Below are 17064 nucleotides of genomic sequence, written 5' to 3' on the forward strand. Positions count from 1 at the left end.
AAACTGGGAGTCATCAGGACCTTGCAGCACAGAGCACAAACTGTACCCACCAGCTCAGAGGGGAAGAAGAAGGAGCAACACCACATCAGGAAGGCCCTGCAAACATGTGGCTACCCGAAGTGGGCACTCATCAAAGCCACAAAAACAAGACCCCCCAACAACAAGAAGAAGGACAACACCAGGCGGAGAAAGAACATCTCCATTCCATATGTGTCAGGAGTATCAGAGAAACTCCGCAGGATCTTCAACAACCATGACATCCCGGTCCATTTCAAACCTATGACAACACTGAGACAGAGACTGGTTCACCCGAAGGATAAGATTCCCAGGGAGAAACACAGTAATGTGATATATGCAGTCCAGTGCAGTGAGGAATGTTCTGATCTGTACATTGGAGAAACTAAACAACCACTCCACAGAAGAATGGCTCAGCACAGGAGAGCCACCTCCTCAGGACAAGACTCAGCTGTTCACCTCCACCTCAAAGACAAAGGACACTCCTTTGAGGACAACAATGTTCACATTTTAGACAGAGAGGAAAGGTGGTATGAAAGAGGAGTCAAGGAAGCCATCTATGTTAAGCTGGAAAAACCTTCCCTTAACAGAGGTGGTGGCCTCAGACATCATCTTTCTACCGCATACAATGCAGTGATTCCATCCATTCCCAGGAAGTTTGCACATAATCACAGTAAGAACAAAGGGCTGTCAACCAGTCCCCCTCCGGCAGTTTCATAGTCGTTAGCCAGTCGTTAGACACACCTGGCCCAGTCAGCCAGAACATCACAGGTAAGTATGGAAACATTTAGTGCTATTGTTTTTAAGTTTTTTAAGTTTTACCCAGACCCACCCACTGAGGTCTGTAACCACATATAAACCATGTTTCCCCACCAAACAGTTAGAACTGATGAAGCTGCTTGGATGAGCAGCGAAACGTCTTCTAGAAAACTCTACAAGTCCAGACGCCTTGCTTCAACCTTCTCTACTTGAAACTATTATTTCTCTGCAATGAATTGGGTTTTACAGATACAGTGCAGCATTGCAGTGATCAATTAGTTTCCACTTCCACTTGAATCTTGTTTCAGATAGCTTTAAAAAAAACTTCTTACATCGACATATTTTAAAAGAAAATTACTTCTGTCTTTGTGGAAAAGGATTTGTATGACTGGAGTGGAGCAGGGGCGAAGAGAAGGAGGAGGTGGAGTCCAGAGGTTTGGAGGTTGTGTGGAGCTCAGATTCAGACCTATCCATTTGTGCCGCGCTGTGGTCTGGGGTCTCTCCAGGCTTTCATTTGGGAGCTCTGCCTCCTGCTCCAAGGATGATTGTTTTCTTTCTAAATATGATGCAGAGGTCCTCAACAATAACAACAACACACACACAGTTGTGTTTCCATCACAATACATTGATTTATATTAATTGCATAGAGATATAAACTAAACTAAACCTAACTTTAAATCAAGTCTTTAAAGTTCATTTTAATGTTATAAATGTGGCATTTATGCCCCCTCATCTAATAATACGCAGACAAAAGAAAAGACAGACAGACGCACCCACACATTGATGTCTCCGTATGGGTTTCACAGCGACACACACTTTGGCCTTCGCTGGTCATTACAGACAAAACTGCCAGTTTTTATGCAGATTTATTGAATTCAGGCTTAATGGCTTTACCAGTCAGACTCTTTCTACATGCACACACGTCTTTTTTCTGTCTTTCACCCTTGATCTTTTCCTGCCCCTGGTTATCACTTCCTCCTCCCATTTATTCCATCTCCCCGTTTCTCTCTGTTTTTCTTCAAGTGTTTTTATCTTTCTCCATTTTTCCCGCTCTATATCTCCTTTGTTGTCATTGATCAATCCACTCGCCCTCTTTCTCATTCTAGAACTCTTTAAGCCTCCACTTCAAGCTTTACCTTTTATTTCCACTTTTCCTCTCTTGTCCCTAATGGGAAGACAAGCTGGTGACGGTGACAGGTGAAGGCCAAAGACGCACTGAAACATGCTTCCCACTCTCACACTTTTCTGGTTTTTATCTGAAGCTCCTCACAATAGCATCCATTGTGGAAGTTCTGCACTTTCTCTTCAGGCAAGTTCCAAGTGTGTGTGTGTGTGTTTTTAATGCCACATGGAGGAATTTATTTCAGGACAGCCATAAAATTATTCTGACTTTTACAAACACCTAACAAATTTCAATGGAACAATTAATTGGAGACAATGTGGAGATGTTGTGTAAGAGGACGTGGAGTCTGTGGGTTTTTTAAGATTGTGGGAAAGTTTGAGGCTTTGTACAGCAGAGGAAGAGAAAGAATTTTTATTTTCCATTTGAACAGGCCTGTGAGCGCACAAATAATCACGAAATATGATCTCAGTCTGCACATAATCTCACGTGGCATTTTAAACTTTCTTTTACTTAAAGTAATTTGTAATTTTTAGAACCCCTCTGTCTTGGTTTACGTTTTTCTTTTAGGGGAGAAGACTCACTTTGTTGCACCTGTAGATAGCATTTTGAATTTAATCCACACAACACTGGGAATTAGTTTGAAACAAATCACTTCCATCAGTTCAGATCCACCCAAGAGAAGGTTACGCCAACAGTCAGTGCTGCTGTTTATTGCTGCAGCCATTAGTGTTGTGAGTCCAGCCTTGTCCTCGAGGGCCAGTTTAGGTTTTAAAGCTTGTTTATGTGCTGTACTGAAAGTATCCCACTGTAGTTACCACACCTACATTCACAAACACCTCTGCAGCTTAATGTGGATTAGTAAATGTAAGAGATTTGACACAAACATACCATTAGGTGCCCATGAGAAACTCACAGGATGGTGGAGTCTGTAAACATGTAGACTCTTTGGCTGATTAAATACCATATTAAAATAAAATCTCCAGCTGATGTTGAATTGCCTATAAAACACACTCGCCTTGGATTTTGCTTCAGAGATGTTAGGGCAGTGTTTTTAGTCCTGCAGGAGCAGTTTTGGTAAGAAGTCCTCGAACTCTATTCCCTCTACAGCTCGTTAGGATGTGTTATTAGCAGAGCTGCCAGGACTACGACTGTACTGTACCGGACAGAACACACACACACACACACAGATTCAATCACATGATTTTGCTGCTTTTGGGCTTGGTGGAGTACAGGCAGCCAACTTATAAGGCAGTGTACGTATAGTGACTGTATGCCTTTAAGCCTGTTAGAGCGTAATGTTTTAAATAAAGACCAGCAGAGGGATGGGGATTAGAAAAGTCTATATAGGTCTTTTATGCTTTATCCCTTTGCTCTTACTCATAATGCTGTTTCTACAGCACCGATCAGGGCTGCTGTTGAAGAGTCTGGAGCTTGTTAAAACCTCCTTTGTTTGTATCATGTCTCAAATATGAGTTCTTACCCATGGTTTTCTTATTGTGAAATAAATGTTCATGTTTAATTTTTAACAATGTTTCTATGTTTGGATTTAACACCACTTTAGAAGGTGGTGGTCAAAGCCTTCACTGTGTCAGGATGGGCGAGCGGCTGTTCCATACTCCGCGAGACAAAGAGCGGAGAACGCACTCCACGGGTGGTAAGAGATACAAAAAAAAGGTCTTTTCCGCACTGAGGTACCATACTCCGCGAGACGCGTGTGTGCAGAACTCCTCATACGGCCCGCCCACTAAACTATAAGGAAAGACTTTACTGAGTTTTTTAACACACCACAAGGACTTGTGCCATGGCAAGAGGGCATTATACAGAGAGGGTGCCTGCAACAGCGTGAGATGTCCGGCGATGAGTTGTGAAAATGCGACATTAAAAGTAACAATAGCAAAGATTCAGTGTTTGTGCCTTTATGACCACATTTGCACATCTACTGTGTTCCAATATGCGATACTTCAAACTGTCCGGTGATGAGCTGTGAAGATGCGACATTAAAAGTAACAATAGCAAAGATATACAGACATTGTTAACGAGCCTATTATGCCCGGGTATGTAGGAGTATATAGAATGGTAATAACAGTCACCATCTGGTATGTGTGAACGGCTGTCTGGAGTTATTGGTGACAAATCACCCTGACTTGCCTTTCTTTCTTTTATTGCTCATCATGCAAAACCAGTATGGTCTTATCTAAATCTGTTGAATCAGTGCTGTTTATACACCTACCTATATACCTGGAGAGGCTCTTGCGCTTCTCCACTTTCATCACGCCCACAATAAATTCCGACCAATCACAGCATGGTTGCCGCACAGCCTTGAAAGACAAAGTTCGGCCCGGACCCTGTGCACAGGAGTGCGGATCAGCGGGCGGTCAGAGACAAAAAATGACATCATTTTGTGGGCGTAACATCTGCAGGGGGGAAAAATGTCTTTGTCTCGCGGAGTATGGATCCAGCTTAAGGCGCCAGACTCAAGGATGTGTTCCTTCCTAAGTATCTGGTCTCCAAATGGGGGCATGGGTTCAAATCCCACTCCTGACAATACTTTTACACAGAATTCTCTTCCCCCATTCTTTGCCCACTAAAGGAAACTAAAGTGTTTGAATGAGATTGTTTGTGTGCATCAGATTTGCCTTATTTTGACACTGTATGATTACAAATAAGATATGTATCCATACATAGAAGTTGTTATCTTTGTCATGATCAGCTGAAACCTAGCTCGGTTTGTCTGGGTTTCTGGTGTATGTAGACCTGATCTGAATTTTCAGTGCCTCAATCTTTCACATGATACAAATCACAATTTTTTGTCAACAGCTAAAAATCTAAAGGTTAAGTTCACATTCCTTGACCGAGAATTGGCCATTCATCATAGTGTCACATGCCTGATACCTATACCTATTAATCCCATCTAGTTTATCAAAAGATTGTTGACCTCCCACAGACAAAATCACTAAAAACAGGTTTCTTTTAATCAAACAGAAATTTGGTTGAATTCATTTTTTGATGGTTCAGATGGTTCTTTGACATTTTCTATGCGACATAGTTACATTCTGTTTTATGTATTCTATTCTAACTTAAATTTATATAACAAAAGGTGTTCGAACCCGGGCCGCGGCGGTGAGAGCGCCGAATCCTAACCACTAGACCACCAGGGACTTAGCCAACACCTGCTCAAGATAGTCCTTTCCAACTGTTCCCAGTAGTTATGCCAGGCTGAGCTAACAGACATGACAGTTCCTCTGGTCTTTAAACCATTTCTTGGCAATAAATGATATTTTATTAAACAGTGACAAAAAGCCAGTCCATGCTAGGCTACAGACACACCCTGGCTAGTTGGTTCAGGCTAAAGGGGAATGTTTGCATTAGATGTCTGTAAGGTTCATATCCTGCAATGTTATTTTGTATTTTTTTTGTAAATTTGGGGTTTCATCACAGAAATTATTCCCATCTTTACTTGTAAATTACAGTGTTAATTTCAAAGCTGAACTGCCATATAGTCTGTCCTAAATACATTTTTTAATTACCTTTGTAAGATTTGCATTCATATCATTAAATGACACCTACATTTATGATCCATTTTGTTAACTTGCTAGCTTGTTAAATAGCGAATCAGTCCTTTGTAGACTGGTCACTTTTCATTCTCGAGATATATTTTCTTGGTTTTAAGTAACAGAAACTGTCCATTAATCATCAATCATCACATCATGAATGAATGAACTCTACGAGTCCAGTTGCCTTGCTTCAACTTTCTGAATAAAAATGACCTGGATGACTGAGAATCTTTATCAACATCATGAATGACTGTGTCAGTGGGCCTCCCCGTCAGCATCTTATCTGTAGAAACTGATGATTTACAGAACTGTGAACCCTGGGAGAAGTAAAAAAATGTTTCAAATGAACAGTGGACAGAGACCATAAACTAAAACTCTAGTAAGAAACATTAGAAGAAGACAGCTGGCAGTTCTGCTCAAAGATGGACTGATCCACTTATATATTTTTTTTTTGTTGATCTTCTCTCTTTCCTTCTTTGCCATTTGTTCCTTCCTCTCTGTCTCTGTGAGGTAATCTCTCTGTCTCTATCTGTGTGCTGAGTTATGGTTTCTTCAGAAAACATTAGCATTCCTCTGCAAAGAGGTTCAAGCCCTGCCATATATGTCATGGGGTCAGTGTACACACACACACACACACATACACCTCAACCTAATGCTTGCTCTCAGCTGATAACTTGTGTGTGTGTGTGGATGTGTTCTTTGTGTTTGTGTCTCCAGGCCCCCAATAAAGCAGATAATGATCCATCACGATAATGGAGCTTTAATGGCTGCAATAAAAATCATCTTCAACAAACCTTCTTTCTCTTTCTCTCTCTCTCTCTCTCTCTCACACACACACACACACACACACACACCATACCATGCACCTTCGTCTATCTCTCAGCTTCCCACAATCCTCAGTGTAGCACACACTTTAACCTCAAGCTGAGCACTCACACACACACCTGCCATATCAAAACCGCTGCATCACACACACCTATACTCACACACGCAGACTTACAGGAGTGACGACTCTGACCACACACACTGTGATTGCATGAGAACGTCCAAATTTATACCTCATACCTGTCAACTGTTTATTTTTCATTGCTCCATAAATGAGACTTGGATTGAATGTAGAATGCAGATAGAATGATTAGATTATGATTAGTTTCTGAGGAAAGCTGGGCCCTGTTTTTCCAGTTTTTGGCCATCTTTCATATTAGTGATGTTGTAGCATGTTTCTCGCCAGGTTAATTATAATGATTTAAGGATGATGCAACCGAGCTTCATAATGAGGTCTGTTAGGGGAAGCAGACAGACAGGTTTGCACTTAAACAATGTCATGTAAAAGAAGTGAGAACAAAAGGAGACACTTTTTACACCCAAATTGGTCCAAGTGTATGTGAAGATTTTTTTAGAGTGGAAAACACGAGTTAGATGTTTAAGGAGTAAAACAAAGGAACACCCAAGTCTCCTTAAAGACAGTCCTCTTCTATAGAGAAAAACTACTCTAGAAAACTACTATAGAAGCAGAAGGAAAGAATAGTATGATTTTCCTCCAGTCCTCTGCCCATGTTCTTCATTTTGACATAAATGTTGCTATTTTCCAACATCATAACTGACAGGAATGCAGTTTTGTTTCAGTTTTAAGTCAAAATATCAGATGAATTACTTTCATGGAAGGTGGTGATTTGCATCTTCAGTGTCAGGATGGCTGAGCGGTCTAAGGCGCCAGACTCAAGGATAGCTTCCTTCTTAACAACAGGGATTTCTGATCTCCAGATGGAGGCGTGGGTTCAAATCCCACTCCTGACATGATTGTTTAATTATGTGTTTTTTTATGTCTATCAGATTCATAATAGATGTTTATGATGCACAGCTACAAATCAGATATGCATCCTGTTAAGGATCCTTTACCAAAGTGACTGAAGTCTGTTTCAAAAATCAGGATTGACAACAAAAATCTAATTGAATCTGTTCATCCCGGTAGTCTGAGCACAGAGTATAGTGCCAGACTCAAGGAATAGAGTCTGGCACTCCTTTACTGGCACTCCTTTACAAACTTTGGGTCCCCAGATGGAGGTGTGGTTTCAAAGCACATTAGGACGCAGGACACATTGTCCTGTGTCCATCACACAGCCCGGCTAGCTCAGTCGGTAGAGCATGAGACTCTTAATCTCAGGGTCGTGGGTTCGAGCCCCACGTTGGGCGTTGACCTTTTTGCAATGGTACAGACATGAGTAATAACTCAGCAACCACAGATGAAATAAATAATTTTTTTTTATAATAATCTGGCTTAGAACTTGCTGAAATCTTGTGTGGCTTGTCAAACAGTATCATTAAGGATTTTCAAGCAATTCCACAAATGTAGAGTACACTGAACTAGGAAAAAACAGTGCCTTTAAACAAAAAAAATGCTTGGGACCTAAAAGTGCTTGTTTCAGTAACACAATGTTTAAAGAAGGCATCATTAGGAGTCAGAATGTAAATGCATGGATAAAGTTCCAGTGCAGGTTTTGGTAAAGGCTCAGTGATTTTAGATCTATGTTTGACTTTTAAACACCTTTTCTAGTGTGTTTTCTCTGGTGTAGGTCAAGGCTGTGTGAGTCAGAGAGCAGAAGACAGCAGAGACACACTCAACCATTTATCTCTTCTCAATCGTCTCATGTCCTTATCTTTACGGCCATGTTTTTCTGGAGGATTGCAGCTAAAATGCAAAGCCATTAAGGTGAATTACGTGCAAACACAGTCAGGCTGACATGTAGGAGATGTAGCTAGTTACACACATGTGCCTGAGGTAGCTGATGATTATGGCTGAGGATGGAAAAGAGTGGAAGTGATAAAAAATCAAGGTGTAGCCAGCGATGGCAGATAAAACTTAGAGGAGATAACGGTGATAAAATGTGGACTACGCACTCAGAATTAAATCTGATTGTGAGTACTAAAAGTGAGCTGAGTTGTTGTTTTCTTCACGAATGAAAATGCCAAAAAATTGTTTCATAGCTTTCCACACGTTTCCTACTTACATCACCTGGAATGAGTGAGTGAGTCAGTGAGAGTTGTTGTTCTGTTGTGTGCGTGTAATGGGGAGGTGGTTCCCTGCTGTCTGATGCTAATGGACCTCTCAGAACTGGGCCAAACAACACACACACAGAGTGGAGCGGTCAAGCCTCATTGCTTCTAACACCTCAAACTGTCCTTCACCTCCTCACTAACTCATCAGTTTCTGTCTTCACCCTCGTCTCCCTCTTTCTGCCAATCCAACATTTTATTTCGTGGTTTTGGTTAAGAAGGCTAATGTGAAGTGAAGTGTTTGATCTAAGGTCAAAGGTGATAAGAGCTTTTTGTGTGAGTTTAAAGGGTATTGTTTTTTCTGTTTCGCCTATGTGCAATCATCCACAACCTCTGGGGTTTATCACCCAAGGAGGTCCATGAGGACATGGCAGCATAGTGAAGAAGCTGCTGGATTCAGACAGAGAGAACCAGGTGCCAGCTCTCTGGGTGCTAAAAGAGAAGTGGGTTCAGTAGTGTCAGGCTCAAAGGGGAATCAGACATTTTAAGGTGGATCCTGAGAGACCTCTCCAGGAGACTGTAACCATGAATGTAACCAAAGACAAAGAAACAAACAAGTGGCTCCAATCCTAAGGCTCCAGCTCCTAAAAAAATGTCAATCAGTGAGGTCTGTAGGCAAGGTAGTGGATGACCTAGAGAAAGGTCCACTATTAACTACACTGATCTCTGAAACATCTACTGGAGAAGATGTTGAGTGTAGGAGAGATAATGGCTGCTGTGGACCACTTTCCTTGTGACCAGCTTATACAACAAAAGGATCCATATTCTCTGTGACTAAAAATGACTGAAAGCCCCTTTCAGCAGTTTGCTGTTGCTTCCTGAGGTTTGGCTCCTTCCCAGAGGCAGATTTTACAAACAAAATTGTCAAAACCGAAGCAGCGGGTTTGTGAACAATGTTTTTATTCTCTACAATGTGCCAAGCTCTTAATCACATCATGTATTTCCCAAAATGCAACCTGATAGCGTCTTTCAGTCCCTGCATGGTAGACGTCCACCACAACTGTTACATATCTCCTATAAATAACATAACAGCATGATCTACAGATAATCAGCTCTATTTGTAAGTGATTTATTGTGCAGTTTTTCATTAATCATTAACAGTGTTATTACTTGCAGCAGTTTTACACATGAATAAGGCCACTGTAATGTAAAATACCTCAGAGATTCGCTGGCTGAGAGATGAGAGCACAGGGAAGAGGTTAAGACTTAACGAGGGAATATTTGCCAATATCTGACCCGGGCCTCACACACACACAGACATAAATGCGGGCTTGTGTTACATGGCTGTTTGAACGGCACTCTTATTGATACAGATGTATTGGTCATTAAGCCAGTTTGGTTTGACGTCTCAGCTCGGCCGCAGCCAAAGAAAATAACATCAGTGCGCTCTCACAGAAATGTTCCACTCTGTGTGAACAGAAAGAACTCTAATGTGGTGTTTTCAGATTACAGTGTTTGATATGTGTGTGTGTGTGTGTTACCTTTAACATGCTCTTTGATCACACACAGGGCTGTTTTTCTGTCTGTACTGTTCTCTTTTCATTCCTCACTCTTCTTATTTTTGTGGATAAACACAGGATAGTTTGACATTTTGATGTAAAATAGACTGCCTTCATGTTTGCTATAGCTAGGTGCTAGTTAGTTTAACTTAGCATAGTACATACAGACCTGAAGACTGTAGACCTCCCTCCCTCCAGGACCAAACAGGTCAATCATGGGCTGGCACAACTTGTAGTCTTGGTCAGACTGGGTTTACATGTATGATCAACTGGTTACAGTTTCTGGTTTATGCAGACCTGGTCTAGGTTTTAAGTGACAAAATAGTTATAATACAGGACAGAAATCACAGTTGTTTGTCAATAGGTGAAAAGCTCAGGGTCATTTTTAAACAATATATAACATACATAATATAATATTACCGGGCCACGGCAGTGAGAGCGCTGAATCCTAACCACTAGACCACCAGGCTATCTCATGAAAGGTTCTTTAACTATACCCTCATAGTGTCATATGACTAATGACTAATCATTGCAAATGCAGCTTAGCTGAAGATTGTAGACTGCCCACAGACCAGACAGGTAAAAACTGGTCTGCTATTAGGGGTCGTCTTGCTTTGGATCAAACAAACTTGGTTCAGTTGATTTTTTTGTATTCAGATCCAAGTTACATGCTATAATTTATGTCGTTGTAGCTAACTTAAATTTATAGAACAAAAAGAGTTCCCTGACCGGGAATCGAACCCGGGCCGCGGCGGTGAGAGCGCCGAATCCTAACCACTAGACCACCAGGGAGCTTAGAATCCAGCTAGTCCTGACCTAGACCTTTCATGAGGCTGGGTTAAACATCAATGAAGGTCGACAGCAATCCCGATCGTTTTTCACTCACCAGTTCTAACTGTTACTGTTTAATGAGGAACAATGGGTCATTAGCGAGTTTTACCACCCAACAGCCTCAGAATTGTTAGCCTGTCGTTAGAGTGGCTTGACTTATGTTCAACTCAAGTAACACTGGCTGCTTCAATTCAGTTTGCTTCTTCACATTTTCTTTACAGACATGAGAGCTGTATCAATCTTTAAATATTAAATCTTTTCTTGCCGATGATTTTTTACCAAAATGGAATGTGTGACAGAAAGAAGCATTACAAAAAAGTTCCCTGACTGGGAATCCAACCCGTGCCGCGGCGGTGAGAGTGCTGAATCCTAACCACTAGACCACCAGGGTGTTTATGTTTCCCTAAAACACACCACAGAGAAACGCTGTCTCCTCGTTGATAAAAAGATATGTAAAATCTTCCTGGTTCTGTTTTTATGTCTTTCTGACAGTTGGAGGCGGAGTTAGCCCTGTGCGAGAGGGAGGGGGCGGAGCTTCAGGAGTACGCCAATCAGGTCCTGCAGCAGATCGCCGACCGATGCCCCGACATTTTGGAACAAGTTGTGAATGCATTGGAAGACAGCAGCTGACAGACTAATACACACACACACACACAGGTGTGTTCATTAGCATGCAGAGGTTACACTCACCACTGATAAAATGTTGGACAGGAAGATCTTCCCTTCTGTTTCCTGCTCTTCACTTATCTCCATTTCACAGAAATACAAAAAAAAGAAATCATGTTAGTGCTAAAAAATATTCTGCAGAGTTCTTTTCGGTTCAAAGTGCTTTGTTAGCATGCAATTCATTGTCGGCCATATTGTATCCTGGCAATAAACACGGTAGTGGAAATATTTTTTTAACCTTAAAAGAAGGGTGAGCGCGGGGTTGCCAGGTTCCTGTCTGACGCCAGACTTACACGCCGTTGCCACATAGTTGTTTGATTGGTTCAGATACAAACGTGTGTTTATTTCAGCTGCCTTTGGCTCTTTACATCATTTGCTGCTCTCTTTGTTTTTTCTTCAGGTGTCTGATGAAACGTCCCAACGTGTAGTTTTCCTTCAGCAGTAATCTCTAGATAGTTGTGTAAATTGTAAAGGGGGATGTTTAATTTAACAGTCGCACTGCTTTCGTCAGGGGAACACGACACTTTGATCTGTTGTTTTTGATGAAAGGAAGGCTCGATAATTTTCGCAATACTCCCTTTATTAAAACATAAATGGTGTCGATTTTTCTTTTTAACCTCACAGAACCACATTTTGTGTCGTTTGAGTTCAGATAACAAAAGTTTTAATGACAATCCCTTCAAGAGTTAACTTCAGCTTTTAAAACACCTTTTCTTTCTTTCCTGGGAGGGCGGGGATATAAAATAAATGTTATATATATTTTTTTGCTCCTCATAATATATATATAAAACACTAATCTTGTTTGATTGAGTTGTCGTCATCTATTGGTTGGTATGCTACATAACGTGTTGTTTTTCTAACCACAGGTTTGTTCCATGAGCAGTATGCTGTTACCTGTTTGTTGCACCTCCACCAGGCTCCGTGTCCACCAGGAGTCTCTTCCCCTTCATCAGAGGAAACGACACCCTGCATGTTTCCCCCAGCGCTGACAGCTTTAGCATGATTGTTACAGCACTCACATTGTTTCAGCAAATTTGTGCTGAAGCTGTGAGTGAAGTCCAGATAGGAGCCGTTCAGCGCTGTGAAGAAAGAAAGGAAAGGCCTGGTGGACACAAAGCCTCAAGATGTGGATTTACATACACTGCGCTCTCTCTGATTGGACACCTGGCAAAAAATTAAAAAATAATAAAAATGACTTGTTCAACATATTTACTGATCCTTCAGACTTTATGCAAAGTTTAAAAAATGGATGGTGTTTGGAACTAAAAGTGTCAGATGTGAGCCTGTGTTGTAAATTCAGTATTTTGTTGTCTGTTTTTTACTGATGATGTTTGTCACTGGGAACGCTGATGAATGGGACTCACTGTTAATTTCATGTGTACTGAACATTGGAATGAGAGAATGAAATAAAATATGGATTTATCTTTAATTTGTTTTGTCTGTTGCCTCATCTGACTTCTGACTTACAGCTTCTGTCCACTTATATGAAAATAAATGACTGTAAAGACAGACTGCTCTGATGGTTCATTGAGCATACTGCCAGCAGTCACTGTGGATTTTACCCATAACATGAACAGAGAGGAAGAAGATGACAATGAATCAAACTGAAGGGAAAAGAAGACAGAGACAGGGACATTATTGGACACAAGGTTAGTAGACGCTTTTAGTGCAGGATGAGTCAACGTTTGCTTCAGTTTTGCAGGAGACACAACACTCTGATCACTTTAGAGATGTCCAGTATTCATTCTCATGTATTAAATGATCTATGCAGCCCTCTGACCCTTAGTCTCAAAGGTTAGTAGTTTCATCATCATTAGTTAAAGAACAGTTTTGTATATCTTTTGTTTCCTCCCCACTCTTTGGTGACCCCTCCCATCCTTTCCACCTTCTCTCTATCTTCTCTTTTCACATACAAACTGAACAGCTCTCTTATCTTATCACATGTTCTTTCTTTTCCTCTCCGCCCACAGTAATGACATTGTTCCATACTCCAGTATCATTAGAAAGTCCTCATCCTGTCCAGCCTGGAGACACTCCGTCCTGTGTCCGATCAAATGGTGCCAATGAGGACAATGAAGATTTGAGGATAAAACTATGGGCGAACACTTTATTAATATGGCTGAGAGTCAGGATTCATTCAAGTGGAAAATCTAGTTTAACAGACCCACACACAGGTTGGATGACCTTGACCCTCACCTGACCTCCTCCCCCCTGTAAAGAGTTTTCCACTCAGGGATCAAAAACATCATCAGGTTGTTACACTCATCCTGTTTTTCACACTGAGAACTGACTCCTGACAGTCTGTAAATGTAGCATATACGCCGGTGTTTACGGTCACATATGGCAACGCTTCATCCGTGTGTCTGCGCTGGGGTTTGTGCAGAGGATCATGTTCTGCTTTCTCCATCTACTGTCCTAATAAAAGCCAGTGGAGGGAGACAGTAGGGACGGGACAGAGAGGAGGAGGAGAGGAAGAAGAGATACGCCTGTGTGGCTCTGATTTATGTGATGGAGAGTGAGGCAGAGGTGGATGGAGACACAGCCCACTGAGCACTGGACATCATTTCATCATCTCAGCTCTGCTGTGGCTCCCAGATCACAGATTTCCACTCGTTGGCCTGAAATTACACATTACAACATATGTATTGATAATTCTAACATGCACAAGTTTCATTGTAATACATGTGAAGCAGGAGACGATGGTGGACTCACAGGTGTCACAATACTACGAGTCCACTTGGAGAGTTAGGTCTCACAGACCCACACATGCAGTATTTGCTTTAACACATAAACTAGGACACAGTCATACATGTTTACTTCAATCAGTATGTTGTTACTATCAAAGTCACATGACCCTTTTTCTGGAGCAAATCAAAGACTTCAGCTGTAACAGGTTAATTCAACACACAGGTGCAGCAGACCGTGTTGTCTGTGTCTATTTAAACTGTGTGTTTCATCACTTTAAGGATACTAATTGCCCAGCCCTACTTATGTATTAGTGTGAATGCAGGCTAATTTTAGCATAGCTCGGCTGGCTTGGCTGAATAATCTAGCTTCTACAAAGACAGGCTGGCTGTGTACAAAATAACGCTCTACTCATTGTGTACATGGTGTGTTTTCGTGTCAATAGAGGGCACAGAATAACACACACACAAACAACCTGTAGTTACAGTTGTTCCACATGTTTTTTAAAACTACCACCAAGTGGTTGCCAACAGCTACTACAAGCAGATGTGTGCAAAACTCCGGAGAGCACCAACAGCTTAAAAAAATGAATTGTGAAAGCTAAGAGAAATTAAACTGCAGTTCCTCCAGTGGCCTCTGGGTGGCTGGCTCTAAAAGTGAGTCAGTCCCCATAGACTCCCATGTTGAAACTAGTATTGGGTTCCATTGACTCGCTCATTTTAAGTATATTAAGACTAAACATTTTGAATAATAATGTGTGTGACTGCTTTCAATGAGAGGTGTTCTGCTTTTGTGACTGCACCTCCCTCAGCCCCAGCCCAACAAGGTGATGGCTGGAGCCTCTCACTAAAGTCAGCTATTCAGGTACCTTTTGGATGACGGTCACCCATAGATACAGTCTAGAGATCCTATATTATTCAGTTTTTCAGGTTTTGTTGTTGCAAATGTGATATTTTTTGTGTTTTGGACTCTTTGTTTGTACAGAATAGGAAGATTTCACAGTTTTTAAAATTAAAAGATGAGTGAAATGATGAAAACACAATAATCGGTATAAAGCTATGGTATGTGGTGTGTGATATAGAGTATCATAGATCCACACAAGTTGTGTTTGTTTTATCCAGCTGGGAGCACCAGAGGGGAGGAGTTTACCACACAGGAGACTGAGAACTGCTGCTCACAGAGGGAACTTTTCCAATAATTTGGCTTTTAATTGGTTCGATGCGGTTAAAAAACGCTGCGATATTGTTGTGTTTTTAGGAAGTTTTCACTCATTTTGGTTTGTTTTTGTCTCTTTATCACTCCATCGCCACACCTTTCTTTACTAAGATCAAGTCTGGATAAGATGCTGATGATAGTGGAGGTTCAGAGCAAAAAAACACACAGAGATGTCCTTGAGATAACATCTGAACACGTGTTATCCACGTCCAGTGCCAGTCTTTCAATATATGCTGGATGGTATATAGAAGAAGGAGGAGCTGGAGGAGGAAGGGGTGAGCGAGACACACGAGGAGGAGAAATAAAAATTGAGTGACTGCAAAGGAAGCGGGGAGGGCTTTCGTTGGCTTTGGGACGATGTGGTTTCAATCATCACACATCACATCACACATGGCTGAAAAGAAAAAGAGTGAGAGGGTGACGGAGAGAAAGAGAAAACACAGAGAGAGGAGAGAGAGAGAGGGGGGAGCCGAGACCAAAACAAACAGCAGCTCAGCTTAAAAACACACATTCAGGGTAAATAATGAATCCCCTCCGCTGTGGTTTGAAGGCATAAACTCTTTCTTGTTGGTTTACTTTTTGCTTGCAGATTTGGCATTATTGTCACTAATAAATGGTTTGTAAAGTAAATAAATTACTGAGCTGGAAGGGGAGGATGGGAGGAGTGGATGGAGAGAAGTGGTGAGATGGAAGGGACAGAAGGAGGCAGTGAGCGGTAGGAAAAACTTTGGAGAGGAAATAAAAACAATGTGAGAGGGGAGCTCCCTAAAATAAGCTGTTAGCCACGGACAGTCTAAATGTGCTGATGACGTCCTCTTCTTCTTCTACTGTCCACTTCACATTCAGGCTATATTGGAGGGTTCAGACGACAAAAGGGGCCCCTGAACCAGCAGCTTCAGGCCCCTGTTCAAAAGAAAACAATGATTATGCATCTGTGGTCTCCAGGTGAAGGTTTTGGTTCAAGTAATGATGAGAACCTTTGCACTGACAGCTCATCTCCATTGTCTGGTTAGAAGAAGGACTCACATCTTTGGCTTCACTTTGGTGCTCTGGTTCTGTCTTTTTCTCAATATTTTGCCATCTCAACACAGACAAACTCTGAGATGAAACTGTCTACCATTTGTAGAAATTGTGGAAATGGTAACCATAGTTACCAGCCTGTATGCTGCTTTCTAGAGGACAACAGCACATAAAGTGGTCAGGATGGCCGAGCGGTCTAAGGCGCCAGACTCAAGGATGAGATCCTTCCTCACTGAAGGGGTTTCTGGTCTCCAAATGGAGGCGTGGGTTCAAATCCCACTCCTGACAACCTTTTATCTGCAGTTTTGGATAAAATAATTAACACCTACATTTAGTTTTTTCCTTCACGCTGTTTTTGTGTGCCAAGCAAGGTTCTCCATCAAAGTGCATTAATCTGTGGAGCTAACAGGAAACTAAACACGTCACTGAGTGGACTAAAAAACCTCCTGTTATTAAGATGTTTGTGTGTTGTTTTGTTAATCTCTACTGACAACAAACATATTTATGTGTCAGGATGGCCGAGCGGTCTAAGGCGCCAGACTCAAGGTTCATTCCTTCCTCGAAACGGGACTTCTGGTCTCCGAATGGAGGCGTGGGTTCAAATCCCACTCCTGACAAAATTTTTACCCTCATCGTTCATCTC

At 41.6% G+C, this 17064-nt stretch overlaps 1 protein-coding gene and 5 non-coding genes across 12 annotated transcripts in view; 5 read left to right on the top strand and 1 right to left on the bottom strand.

The window, feature by feature from the left end:
• The window catches only part of LOC114432161 (ELKS/Rab6-interacting/CAST family member 1-like), a 104318-nt gene extending 91388 nt beyond the window's left edge, over window positions 1-12930 (top strand). For 6 of the 7 annotated variants that reach the window (XM_028399993.1, XM_028399996.1, XM_028399997.1 and 3 more), the window contains one exon: window positions 11328-12297. In XM_028399993.1, the coding sequence (XP_028255794.1) occupies window positions 11328-11465 (138 nt within the window). In that variant the 3' untranslated portion in view covers window positions 11466-12297. Of the gene's footprint in view, window positions 1-11327; window positions 12298-12367 lie in introns of those variants that run through there. The other variant, XM_028399994.1, reaches the window with a different exon arrangement.
• On the top strand, window positions 7138-7248 carry trnal-caa (transfer RNA leucine (anticodon CAA)). Its single transcript has 2 exons — window positions 7138-7175; window positions 7214-7248. It is a non-coding gene; the product is annotated as a tRNA-Leu (tRNA).
• Window positions 7572-7644, top strand: trnak-cuu (transfer RNA lysine (anticodon CUU)). The gene has a single exon. It is a non-coding gene; the product is annotated as a tRNA-Lys (tRNA).
• On the bottom strand, window positions 10725-10796 carry trnae-cuc (transfer RNA glutamic acid (anticodon CUC)). Its single transcript has one exon. It is a non-coding gene; the product is annotated as a tRNA-Glu (tRNA).
• A 3668-nt stretch (window positions 12931-16598) lies between the features above and the next one.
• Window positions 16599-16709, top strand: trnal-caa (transfer RNA leucine (anticodon CAA)). Its single transcript has 2 exons — window positions 16599-16636; window positions 16664-16709. It is a non-coding gene; the product is annotated as a tRNA-Leu (tRNA).
• Window positions 16710-16929: 220 nt separating this feature from the next.
• On the top strand, window positions 16930-17038 carry trnal-caa (transfer RNA leucine (anticodon CAA)). Its single transcript has 2 exons — window positions 16930-16967; window positions 16993-17038. It is a non-coding gene; the product is annotated as a tRNA-Leu (tRNA).
• Window positions 17039-17064: the final 26 nt, after the last annotated feature.

This window comes from Parambassis ranga, chromosome 2, assembly GCF_900634625.1.
Source record: "Parambassis ranga chromosome 2, fParRan2.1, whole genome shotgun sequence".
In the NCBI taxonomy this organism is placed as follows: domain Eukaryota; kingdom Metazoa; phylum Chordata; class Actinopteri; family Ambassidae; genus Parambassis; species Parambassis ranga.